Source organism: Pan paniscus, chromosome 10 (assembly GCF_029289425.2).
Source record: "Pan paniscus chromosome 10, NHGRI_mPanPan1-v2.0_pri, whole genome shotgun sequence".
Classification (NCBI taxonomy): Eukaryota; Metazoa; Chordata; class Mammalia; order Primates; family Hominidae; genus Pan; species Pan paniscus.
In genome coordinates this window covers 109,243,296-109,256,211 of record NC_073259.2, presented here as the reverse complement: position 1 = coordinate 109,256,211, position 12,916 = coordinate 109,243,296, and the positions used below count along the sequence as shown (strand labels likewise).

The 12,916-nt window shown below is 36.9% G+C and overlaps 1 protein-coding gene across 1 annotated transcript in view; it reads left to right on the top strand.

The window, feature by feature from the left end:
• Positions 1-12,916, top strand: part of SLC5A8 (solute carrier family 5 member 8) — a 62,562-nt gene that overhangs the window by 24,374 nt on the left and 25,272 nt on the right. Inside the window, exons 6-9 of the mRNA XM_003832598.7 lie at positions 2,451-2,591; positions 5,538-5,667; positions 8,849-8,937; positions 10,152-10,264. Of these exons, the coding sequence (XP_003832646.2) occupies positions 2,451-2,591; positions 5,538-5,667; positions 8,849-8,937; positions 10,152-10,264 (473 nt within the window). The remainder of the gene's footprint in view (positions 1-2,450; positions 2,592-5,537; positions 5,668-8,848; positions 8,938-10,151; positions 10,265-12,916) is intronic.

The window sequence follows — 12,916 nt, the reverse complement described above, 5'->3', positions numbered from 1 at the left end:
AGGTTGCAGTGAGCCGAGATCACGCCACTGCACTTCAGCCTGTGCAACAGAGTGAGACTCTGTCTCAAAAAAAAAAAAAAAAAAGAGAAAAGGTAGCCTCTTAAGAGACAAACACTAGCATATTGGATTAGCACCTGCCATAAAAAAAAAAAAAAAAAGAGACAGAGACAGACACTGAAAGACAGTGATTTCATTTTGACAATTCTTTGTTTTAAGCAACTTTGAGAGTTTCTCTTTTGATATTGCCCTGGCAATCTATAGTATATTCACATAGTAGCTTATGATTATGTATTATAATTCTATGTATGTGTATGTATTCTATAATGAACATTATCTAATATGAAGTATTATTTCTAGAGAATTGACTAGGAAAGTTACAGTCTATGCTTCAAATGACAGTACAGCACATGATGTAACATGTTTTAAATAGTCATTCAGTTTTCCTAAAGAAAGAACAATGAAGAGACTAGATATTTCATCCCAAGTATATCACACAATTCAAAAGAATATTGAAAACGCCTTCCGTTTTGGATCAATAGTGTTGTCCTTTTGCAATATGGAAAGGACAACCCATGTTGTCTTGAACTAGCCTATCTTCTCTTTGAGATCGCAGCCCCGCTTTAACATAGGCAGTTTGAAGAAAAAAAACCCATTTTGCACTTGGTGGCTCTTTTCTGGTCTTCTGAAAATAAGCACCAAAGTTTGAGAAAAAGCTTTTCCAGAAATCGGACAGGGTCAATGTGTTAATTTACAGGAATAAATTTTAGTGAATCAACTTCAACTATTTTCAATATTTCTTTCCTTCTTTTAGCTCAAGATTCAGATTCTAAGGAAAAGAGTCTCTAGTTGCCTAGCTTGGACCATGGTTCCACCCCTTGGCCAGGGCAGAACAAGATATTTTGACTGATCGTCAATTGAGACTATTTAATGGAGAAATGGTAGTTTCCCCAAAGCAAACCTGGGTTGCTTTTACCAGAACAGGGAGAGGGGAAGTCCAGGAAGTGGAAACAACCAATGACTACTCTTGATTGCTCCCAAATCTCTTCCTGGTAGGCCAGGCTGAGGAGAGAGGGTATGGAACCAATCATTTCTCTGCAAGATAGCTGTCACTTTATATGAAGGATACATATATTGGAGCACCGAAGTGATAGCTTATGTACATTAGTAAGAGATTTTAAAAAAAAGATTAGACATTTTTATGACCTTAGTTTTGAAAGTCATTAAGTAACAATAAAAAGCCTTATTTGTGTTTCATACTTTTCAAGAGTATCCCTTGTTATTCTGATATGTTTTGAGAATATGATAGACAAAGTATTGCTCAAGTTAAGATAAATGAAGAGAAGAGGGATATTGTATTGGTATTTTCTGTGTTGTCTGCCATTGGCCTATGTATTCTGTATGGCCTAAACCACTAAAGTGAGTGTTTTAAATCTTGTCATACTTCCCTCAGATAGCTTACTGACTCCTTTTGGCTCTTCAGTTAGCTAATATAGTAGCTTCTCTCTCTTGGGGAGAAAGGGTCAACAGTCTTGAAACTCTTACACTTTGATATGAAATGTTAGACATGAAATACAGGCTCTCAGATTTCCATAAGAATGCCAGAATACGCATACAATTAGAGCACTTAACTGATCTCAAATATAAGATTTGAAATGAATTTGCAAAATTTCATAATTTTAAGGAAGTCTCCATGAAAGCTAACTTTGCAGAAAGTTTTCTAGCTCATATTGTATATCAGAGATGAACAAAATCATTCCTTCCAGTAAAAAAGATTAAAAGATCTTTCAAACATGGAAGTTGAGCTTTCTCTGTGACAATGTTTTGGACTTATGTACATGATGTCATAAAGTGGCTTTAAACTATTAGTATTTAGCTTGCACGCACAGCATTTTAATAAAGCATGATTACAATGACATGCAGTTTTTAGAAAATGCAAAACTTTAAACTGCATTAATTGACTGATTTGTTGAACGTGAATATAGATTAGAACTATGATTTCATGTGCTGGGGGAGGAATTCTATACATAAAATGTGTTGATTTCGTGTTCATTTTAGTGCCATCTCTTCTGCTGTGGTGCACTTAGGAATGTTTTTCTCTTTCTCTTTCTCTATGTTTCATGTTCTTCTCTGATTGTATCATGTCAGATTTGTTTAAATGACAGTTTCCTTAGATCACAGGAGAACAATTTATATAAATGCTCAGAATGATTGCAACATTCATTTCCCCCAGTCTCTTCTAGTATTTCCAGATCTCTGAAAATAGTATTTTTTATTTCATTGAACTTAAGTTGGAAATATTTCTACCTTTTAAATTAATTAATAAATTTTTACACATTTATGTATGTGTTGTGTATATAAATATACATTGCTTGCTTCCAAATATAGTCTAAGAGAATTTTTTTTAGTCTCTGCTAATAGTTCAGATTTGTTTTCTGTTTCTTGTCATTTAGTTTTAATCCTAACCCTTTGCAAAGACACACCTTCTGGACAATTATTATAGGAGGGACCTTCACATGGACCAGCATCTACGGTGTCAACCAATCCCAGGTGCAGAGATATATTTCTTGTAAAAGCAGATTCCAGGCAAAATTGTAAGTCACACACCATGGTATATGAAACATTAATAACCATGAATTGTCTTTATGGAGACTCTTTCATAAGTCACGTTTAGCTCCTTTATGTCTTTTGTGTCATGAAATTCCAAGAGATAAATGATATATTTGGTTACAAAAGGACCAAGAACAAATTGTTACTGTATGTTTTAAATCAGCTATTTGAAAATATTTATAGGAATTATTAGTGAAAACAAATCAGCATTTATGGTGCATCTGTTTGCATAAGAACCTATGGGGGATAAATATATATGGCCTTTGTCTGAAGAAAGTTAACCTCAAATTAGGAAAATACATGCAAGTATGTGAAAAAATAAAATAATACTGGAGATATATAACAGTTTCATGAAACAATATAACAATGGAGAAAATGTTCCAGAGTATATATAGTGCTTTATATTTCATTTTCAGACACAGTCATGGATTTATAACCCTGCTCTAATATTTGCTACTTGAGTGATCCCTGGCACATTCTGCAGTCTCTTTGAGCTGCAGTTTCTAAACTTGTAAAAGGAGCATAAGAAATACGATACACCTCATGGGAGGTGTCGTAAAATACTGTGTTTGGCATACGCATGGTAAAGTCCTAGTAAATGTAAGTTCCTTTTTCCACTTCAACTGATGTGATGTGAAGATGGAGGATGGATGAGAGATTCATATTGAACTGGCAGAATGAATATGAAGAATGATCATAATTTGGGCAGGTGGAGAAGAGTAGGAAGGCATTCTAGGTAGGTGGAGTGATTTGGATGAACGCACAGAGGTAGGAAGGGCAGCATGGTCCGGAACTCTCAGCCCATCTTGGCTTGAGCAAAGAGTGTGTAATGGTGGCTGGTTCCTTCTCTGGAGGCCTCACGTCACTGCAGTGCTCACCACTCCCTGTGCTGATAAATAGGCTGACTCTGCTCACATGCTTTTAGGGGCTTTAAAGCTCTAAGGAGATTGAATAAGAGTCCGGGGTGGATAGAGTGAGGGAAGGAGGGACAATTCTATTTCTATTTAAAGGAGAAAATGAAAATATTGTGATGTCATATGTCAGAACTCAATATATTGAGAGTAAATTGGTTTAGTGATTACCTAAATCTTTGAAGAACTCACAGTGAAAAATCTATATGAATATGGATATAATAACTGGATATGGGATCCCCCAAAATGAACTTAGGAATTCTGGTATTTTATGGAATATTGGAGGAATGTAATTTATAGATAGAGTAGTCTATTGTACTTTTAAATCTATACTAGAGCTGATACCTCTCCCAGAGTAATTGTGGACAAGCTCTTCTTCTCTTCCCTTGGGAACATGAAACCCAAAAAGCCCGACTTGATAACTTAAATAACAGCATTAGAGCTTTCTTGAGAAAAATCAATTCCCATAAGCATAGTGGATCTCCTGCATGAAGCAGACTCTCGGAACCCAGGGGACTCATTTTCGTCTGCCTTCTCACACTTATGCTATGGTAAGAATGAATCCCTGCTAAAAAACCAAGACCTACTGATATTGATTGACAAAAGACAGTATGAGATGTTGATAAGTGGTCAATCTGAACAGCATCAAAGTGAAATAAAACAATATATTAAACTCATATATAAGAGAGAGGAGGTGTTTGGGCAAGAGAGTATCTGGGCATAATTTTCTGGTGATTTGGAGATGAGCTAGCAATAGCAAAACATACTGCAATGTTAGTCAATTCAAGGGAGAAGGATAAATCTGATAAATCCACCTTTGGTTCTTCTGGAAGCAGACTCTGAGGTTGAGGTTAGCATGGAAGAGTTTATCAGAGAATCGCTATATGTAGAAGGGAAGAAAAGGAAACAGGATTGACGAGAGGGAGACGCTGGACTGTAATGCAGTCTGAACAGAGGCCTCAAAGGGAGCTCTAGAGCTAGGGTGGCTCTTCAGACTAGTCCCATGTTAGGGTGAGGGGACTGGGCCTTTAAACCTCTGAATCCGTTTGTCATTGGATGCAGACTTCCTGCGGGGGTTGGGAAGAAGGAGGCATGACTTCAGGGATGGTACCTCTTTTCCACCTAGGGCAGCTCATCACTGTCCACTGCGGCACCAGTGGAAAAAATATGTAGCCATCTTAGCAAGAGAAATGTTTGCTATTCAACTGATTATTAAGACATAGGATTCAATAACATTAACACTAATATCAATAACTAGTATTTAACAGGGGTTTATTATGTGTAAGTACCATGCTATATGATATATGCTGTTTCGTTTAGTTTTATAACGTTTTGACATAGGCTTTGCTATCCTATGCTTCAGTGAAGAAACTGAAGATCAGAGAGGTTGAATTACTTGCCCAGGGTCACTTATGGTACAGCCAGGATTTATGCTCAGGACTGGCTCCAGTGCTGTGTGTAAACCTTTATTCTCTACTGGAGCACACACAGTATATTACAATGCTGAACATTGTTTGAGAAGATACCTGTCCAAGGAATACAGATTTGCATTCCTACTTAATGTATGGTCTTATAAACAACATTTAAACAAGTTTCATGAGTTACTGTGTAAATGTTAACAATGTTTAGCAGTTTACAATTGCATTACTTTTAAAAGGAAAATGAGTAATAGTTAATGCTCGATTGATTATTAAAATCTTTATTTCATGACAAGAAGACCTGAAGTAGTATAACTAGGTACCTTTATAAAGCTAACAATGCCCCTGGAGCTCCGACCACGAGCATACACTCTTTCATGGGGAAATCCCATCCATTCAAATATTTCCAAATACACTGTCGATTGGTATCATAAGCAGAATATTAGGCTAGAATAAAATAAGTAGAGTTTTTGATAATCAAAAGATAATGTACATTTATTGAGTCTAATCATGAGGGTCTCTTTTGATCATGTAACAGGTTTCCTAATCTTTGGGACAGAAATTACAGTTGTCTTTTGCTGGTTTCTTTTCACTTCTTTAGGTCGCTCTACATCAATCTTGTGGGACTCTGGGCAATCCTCACATGCTCAGTGTTTTGTGGGCTCGCCCTATATTCCAGGTACCGTGACTGTGATCCTTGGACAGCCAAGAAAGTGTCTGCACCAGACCAGGTTCAGTACCATGTCTTTCTTACAGGTGTATTAATAATATTCAAAAAGCTTATTAGTTGAGAGGAAAGAGCATTCATATTCTTGTAGAGAAACGGAAAGTGGACATGCCATCATCATCTTACATTTCTATAAAACTTTGTTAAGAATTTATTTCGGCAGATATAGCAAGAATGAAGAGTACTGCATCTAAAATGAAAATATGGAAATACCAGGAAAAAATCAAGTAGAGTGTTAAATAGGAATAGCTCAAGGTTGGGAGTAGGAATGTGAACACAGTTTTTTGTTGTTGTTGTTGTTGTTTGTTTGTTTGTTTGTTTGTTTTTTAAACTACACAAACCATTGTACTATAGAACATTTTGTGGGTGTTTGTTAGAGCATTCATTTATAAGCAATTTATCTTCCAATTTTTTAAACGATGGAGAGATGGATCCAATAAGTGAATATTTACTGAGTACCAACTATGTGGTGAGATTCTGTGCCAAGAGCTTAACATGCTTAATTTAATTCTCACAACCCTGCAATCCTGATTTTACAGATGAGGAAATGCTTTTCAGAGAGGTTATATAACTTACCCAAGGTCACATTGCTAATAAGTAAGAATAGCTATGAGCAGTTATCAAATACCCACCATGGGCCAGGCACTACCATAATGCTTCATATAAATTTCAACTTTTAATCTTCACAGTCACCCTCTGATGTAGGTTCTATGATTATCTGCCTTTCAAAGATGAGAGAACTCAGGCCTAGAGAAGTTAAGTGAATAACTAGCTAGTAACCTGGAACCAGGATTTAAAACCAAGCAAGCTGCCACCAGAGTCCTAACTTTGAACCTCTGTGCCATTTATTGTCTTTCAAAAAGGGGAACTAGAACTCAAACACAGGATTGCCCAACCCTAAAGCCTGAGTTCTTGCCAAAATTATTTTCTAAGACTTGCTTGCGGAACAAGTTCCTAGGGGATTCATTAGAATGAAAATAGATTGAATTTCTGTTGATGCAAATGCATCTCATGCTCCCAGAAAAATACAACTTGGTGGGCCGAGAAAATAAAAACACCCTGGAGCTGTTTCTCAACCCTATCTTAACTTATGCCCTCCTTTTGATAAACACACCCTCTCTGTTCTCTCAGAGAAGGTAAGAATCACGTTTACTATGAAGATGGAGTCACTCTTCTGTTACATCCCCTCTAATAAAGAATATTTTGTGACTGTTATCAATCTGTATTGTCTGTAGTTTGTATCATGAAGACAGTAAGGACTTAAAAAAAAAAGTTTTTAATATACTTTGCCTGTACCCTGGGCAAAAAAAAAAAAAAAAAAAAAAAAATCCCTACAACTTCCTACCTTTGAGACATCTTGTAGAATACATTCAGGGTGTCTTGCCTGCACACGCTTAGGGAGTCCGTGAAGGTTTCTCCCCAACTGATATTTCCAGGACTGTGTTAGTTAACAAGTTAATTCAACTAACATTTCACTGGGGATACCATGCAAATAAGACAGTGGAAGATTGTGTCAAAACCTTATCCTCGCCCAGTCGCAGTGGCTCACGCCTGTAATCTTAGCACTTTGGAAGGCTGAGGCGGGCAAATCACTTGAGGTCAGGAGTTCGAGACCAGCCTGGCCAACATGGTAAAATCCATCTCTATTAAAAATACAAAAATTAGCCGGGCGTGGTGGTGGGCTCCTGTAATCCCAGCTACACAGGAGGCTGAGGCAGGAGAATTGCTTGAACCTGGGAGGTGGAGATTGCAGTGAGCCGAGATCGAGCCACTGCACTCCAACCTGGGTGAGAGAGGGAGACTGCCTTAAAACAAACAAACAAAAAATACAAAAAAAACCCTTATCCTCAAGAGAGCAAGGATATGTTTCTCTATGCTCTGCTGGCATTTGCCCAGAAGAAGCAGGCCAGTTTCTAGATATAGTTTTACTATTTTCCTCTCCATCAATCCTATTTCATTGGTTCTACCTATACTTGAGGGGGCCACTCAGATATGAAATAATTACACCGCAGATTTTTGAGAAAGTTGAAGATAGGATAGAGGATTTTGGACCTTTTTATAACACTATAGATGGAACCTACTTTTGCTATTTGTGGGACATTGTTTAAAGTTAAACCTTTATGATAACTTGGAAAAATTGGGTCTTGATCTCATATAGGGATAAATGCTATCCCGTTTTTCTGAGAATAAAGATTGAGTAAGCTTTGGAAAAGTGGAGAACACAGTCCTAAAAGAACTGAAACAATCCTACTGTTGAAACATTTCTTTTCAACAGTGGAGGAAGTTCTTCCATATCCCATGAGCACACTATTGTTAAATGAAATTGAAGAGGCTATGGAAGCCAATAAAATAGGACATGTCATCTACTCTGTACTGTGGGAGAAGTAATCAATAAGGTTTTAGTGCAAATGAGAGGACACTCTTCGAGAAAATTGTCCACTTAGGACTCTTTTGATTCGGAAACTGATTTTGTAGAAAAACTGCCATGCAACAGAGTCCTGAAGTCACACACTTGATTATCCTAATTTGATATTTATTTTTTAAAATATAAGTTATCAAAAAGCAAGTTAGTATCAGGAAGTTTTTTAGAAGAAGCAAGTTTAAGGGATTTCCTGAAGTCATTCTCCACCCATCATTATGTCTCGTACCTGATGCACCTAAAATTACATCTTCTGTCCTGGGCAGTGACTGAAGTTCACAAAATGGCCTTGCGTCATCAAGTAAAGTTAAGTGGATGCTGCTTACTTAAGCACAGAGGTGTGTCAAATATTTCCTTAGAGACAACTTATTATTCTCAAGAATAGCAACTACTTTGTTTTGAGCATTTATTATATTCCATATACTATACTATGAGTTTTACATAAATTATCTAAATTAACTTTTACAGCAACTCTGTGAGGTTAGTATTATTACAACTATTTTATAGATGAGGAAACTGAGGCTCAGAACTTCAGTTACAAAAGCCGTATCTGTGTGAATCCAAAGCCTCTTTACTTAACTACTGTGCTATTCGTTTGTCTAAGTGTTAGTAGTTAAAGGGTTTACTTTTAGGTATTTGAAAATTTCAGTTGTGTGGAATAGCTCCTTTCAGTTCCTGAAGGAGACAAGATAAATGATAAACTAGGCATTCATTAATTTTATTCAGTAGCAAAAAGTACTTGGAAATAAATTTTGGAATTTTTCAGCTCATGCCTTATTTGGTACTGGACATTCTGCAAGATTATCCAGGACTTCCTGGACTTTTTGTGGCCTGTGCTTACAGCGGGACGTTAAGGTATGAACTATGACTCTAATAACATATGATTTCCCTGTTGGGATCTTTCTTTTATTATTACATACTTTAGCGGGATAATGTGGAGTTCTGGGCACAGATACAGATGGCCCAAAGTAGGCAATCTGCTGCATGTGTCCTCTCTGTGGTCTGACTTATCTCTGTAGACTAGCGTCCTGTTGTCATCAGCTCCACTTTTAACTAGGTCCCTGCTCTCTAATACACCACCATATATCCTATGATGTGATACTCTATGGTCACAATAATGACGATCGGTTGATGGTAGCTTTCACTGGTGATCAAAAATGGGTGCCACAGTCTTGATTGAAAACACACATGGGGCTAAAGCATGGTCAACTGGAAAATTAGAATGAAATCTTCCATTTACATGTTGAATAATATATACTGCCCAAAGAATCTTACATTTTGTGATCTATCATTGCCCTTTCTTCTTGTGTTTGTTCCAGAGAATTGTTATTATCAACATGTACAGTGTGTGTTAGTGGGGATTCAGGAAATTAATATTGTTGATATTTACAGCACATGGTAGGGAGGACTTACGACAGTCCTTTCTATGCACAAAGAAAAATATGTTTTAAAGTTGCTATGCATAGGAATATGGAGTAATCTATGTAGACTCTTTTAGACACTGAGGATTAACTGCAAGTGGAAGCAACACTAACATATCCTTTCTCTTTTACTGTCAAACCTGTAGATATTGCCTGAATATCATTTTTGGATGATAACAGTTTCAAGAAAGACAGTGCTGTGATTATTAAAAATAGCATAGTAGAGCCTGGCGTAGTGGCTCACGCCTGTCATCCCAGCACTTTGGGAGGTCGAGGCGGGTGGATCATGAGGTCAGGAGATCGAGACCATCCTGGCTAACACAGTGAAACCCTGTCTCTACTAAAAATACAAAAAATTAGCCAGGCGTGTTGGCGGGCGCCTGTAGTCCCAGCTACTTGGGAGGCTGAAGCAGGAGAACGGCGTGAACCCGGGAGGCAGAGCTTGCAGTGAGCCGAGATCATGCCATTGCACTCCAGCCTGGGCGACAGAGCGAGACTCCGTCTCAAAAAAAAAAAAAAAAAAAAAAAGCATAGTAGAAATCGGGTTATATTTTAGAAGTGACAATTTGTTTCCCCCTTTCTCATTCCCACTTAAAGTATTATTAAAGGTAAAATATTATAAATCAAAAGTTTTATTTTCCCTTACAGCACAGTGTCCTCCAGTATTAATGCCTTAGCAGCAGTAACTGTGGAAGATTTAATCAAACCTTACTTCAGATCGCTCTCAGAAAGGTCTCTGTCTTGGATTTCCCAAGGAATGAGTAAGTTTCTGTTTTCATAATTCCATTTTAGCTCAGAGAGATGATTTTTTGAGACACAAAAAATTCTTTTCCACTGAAGCTACAGAGGAAGAACCTCTGAGTATGACTGGATATCCACATATGTATGCCTATGACAATGCAGATTTTTAAAAAATGTTTGTATCAATGTTTAATGTTACCATATCTGTAATCAAGATTTGGGAGATGCTTCAAATAATTAATTGTCAGTGAACCACAAAGGACAATTTCCAGGGGACCGATTTAGCTGTCCTTTTTTCCTGTGCCTTCGCCCTATCCTAAATTTGTGTTAAAATTCTTAGCCACACACACAAAAACATTCAACTATTTTCCTTTTCAACTGTAGTCCGCAGTTCTGAGAAATATCCCTAGTTTGCAACCAAGAGCCACACTTTTCCTGTTACCTAAGAAGGCACTGTCAGTTTCAGTTACATAGTCTTCCCATAAACGCTTCCCAAATGTTTACAGAGGATTAGATTAAATTAGATTAATAGATTAGATGAATTGAAGATAAAGAAACAGAGTGTTACGAATTTTGACTCGTCTTAGTTATCTGTTCTGTCTGCTTATGTACACTGTCCTGGAGATGAACTATAAATTTGTGCAAGAAATTCTCAACTTCTGTTCTGTTCAATTGTAGAGCCTCATTAGGGGTTAAATACCAGCTTGAATAGAGTGGTTTAAGCATCTTCAGTTCCCAGATGTCTCAAATGTAATATCCAACTCAAAGAAATCTTGCCAATGTACTGCATTCTTCATTTTGACACCTTGAAATGAATGACTAACAAATTCCTTTTCGAGAAAGAATCTTTAACCTCAACACAATAACATTAATAGACTGTCAAAGAAATAGTAAATTATACCCTATTAGGAGCCATAATTCTATGTAAAATTGCCACACCTGTAGCCTGGAATGAGTCCTTAATTTATATCCTTCAGTCTTCCCTAAATTTAAATAGCAATGCATCATTTTATTATGTACCCAATTTTAATCCTGGAACATAATTTCAGAATGATGCAATGCTTCCTAAAGGGTTTTTAGACTGGTTCATTATGGGATTATTGAAGCTGTGTGGTTTAGTAGAATGAATAGATGAATAGATGCTTTTGAAGCCAGACAAACCCAATCTTGCTTTGTTAATTTACTAGCTGTTAACCTTGAGAAAATCCAGTTACCCATACAAGCCTCTATTTCTCTATATAGGAAATGGGCACACAAATGCTTTGCAGAATTGGGTTTTGAGATAATGCATACAAAACGGGAGGCACTGGCTGGTGCTCATGGAATGATGTTGATGAATGACAAATCAACTCTGCTAATATAGACGAGACTTTCATTCATTTTAAAGGGTACTATGAAATCACAATCTTGAAGTATATGCAGTAAGGACATAGAGAAGAATGTGGCAGATGATTTGAATGTGTTTCCAATAACTTTGAATTCCCAAAATTATAATGGTGACTATTCATAACCTATCAAATGGAGAATCAAACCAAATATATTGAAAATATTATTTACATTAAAATTGAGAGGCGTAAAAATCACAGCAATGAGAACGCTTCAAAAAAATCAATTTAAAATTTTTCATTCAGATGCATTATTTACTCAATACATTTAACAAAAGCATGAATGCTAAAATAAGATAGAAATAACATAAGGAATACATAAATTTTATGATGGACAAATTTCCCATTCATTTTTTTTCTGTATATTGAGTTTTGCATTTGGGAAATTACATCAACTGATTTCAGGTGACTTTTGCTGAATGGAAGTATTAAAACAAAGGGGTTTTTTTGCATGATATTTCCTATAATTTAAAAGGTAATACATGTACCTGGAGAAAATTTGGAAAATACTGAAAGTCAATAGAAAAAAATATTCCACAATCTGACCACCAGTGGTGGCTTGAAAACTTTTATAAAGAAGTTTGGGCTGAGCGTGGTGGCTCACGCCTGTAATCCTAGCACTTTGGGAGGCCAAGGTGGGAGGATCACTTGAGCCCAGGAGTTTGAGGCCAGCCTGGGCAACATAGCGACACCCCGTCTCTATGAAAAAAAAAATCTTTAAAGAAGTTTGGGGAAAACAACTTAGCATTAGGGCAGTGTGCTACTTATCCAGAAGTTGCCTTTCTTTGCTAGTTTAATAGGAAGGGCTTGAGGATACTGATGGAGATTATGAGGGGGCTAAAAGTCGTCCAACACCCCATAGTGTCCATTGCCACTTCCCAAGGGAAATGAATGCTTAAAGTCAGAAGAGTCTAATTTCTGTTTATTACTCCCTCTCTCACCTCGTACAGAGCAGAGCTGAATAGTATTCTATTTTTGGCAAGCTGAAAACAGAGACCTGAACCTTTCTTTATATACAAATGTTTGTGGATGATTAGATTAATAACACAATATAGTTCTTAGTTTTAAATCCCTATAGTTTATTCCAGGAATTCTTTACTTATATAACCTACTGTTGTAACTAATCCTGGGACACAATGTAAGGGCTTCGTCCTCTTGCAACACTGCAGATCCTAGAGGAAAATAGCCATTTCCTTTATTCACTGGCTCTGATGTGTGTGGCCATTCTTCACCACAGTCATATTATCCACTTTGAATCAAAGGTGTGGTGGATTATTCTATTGAGAA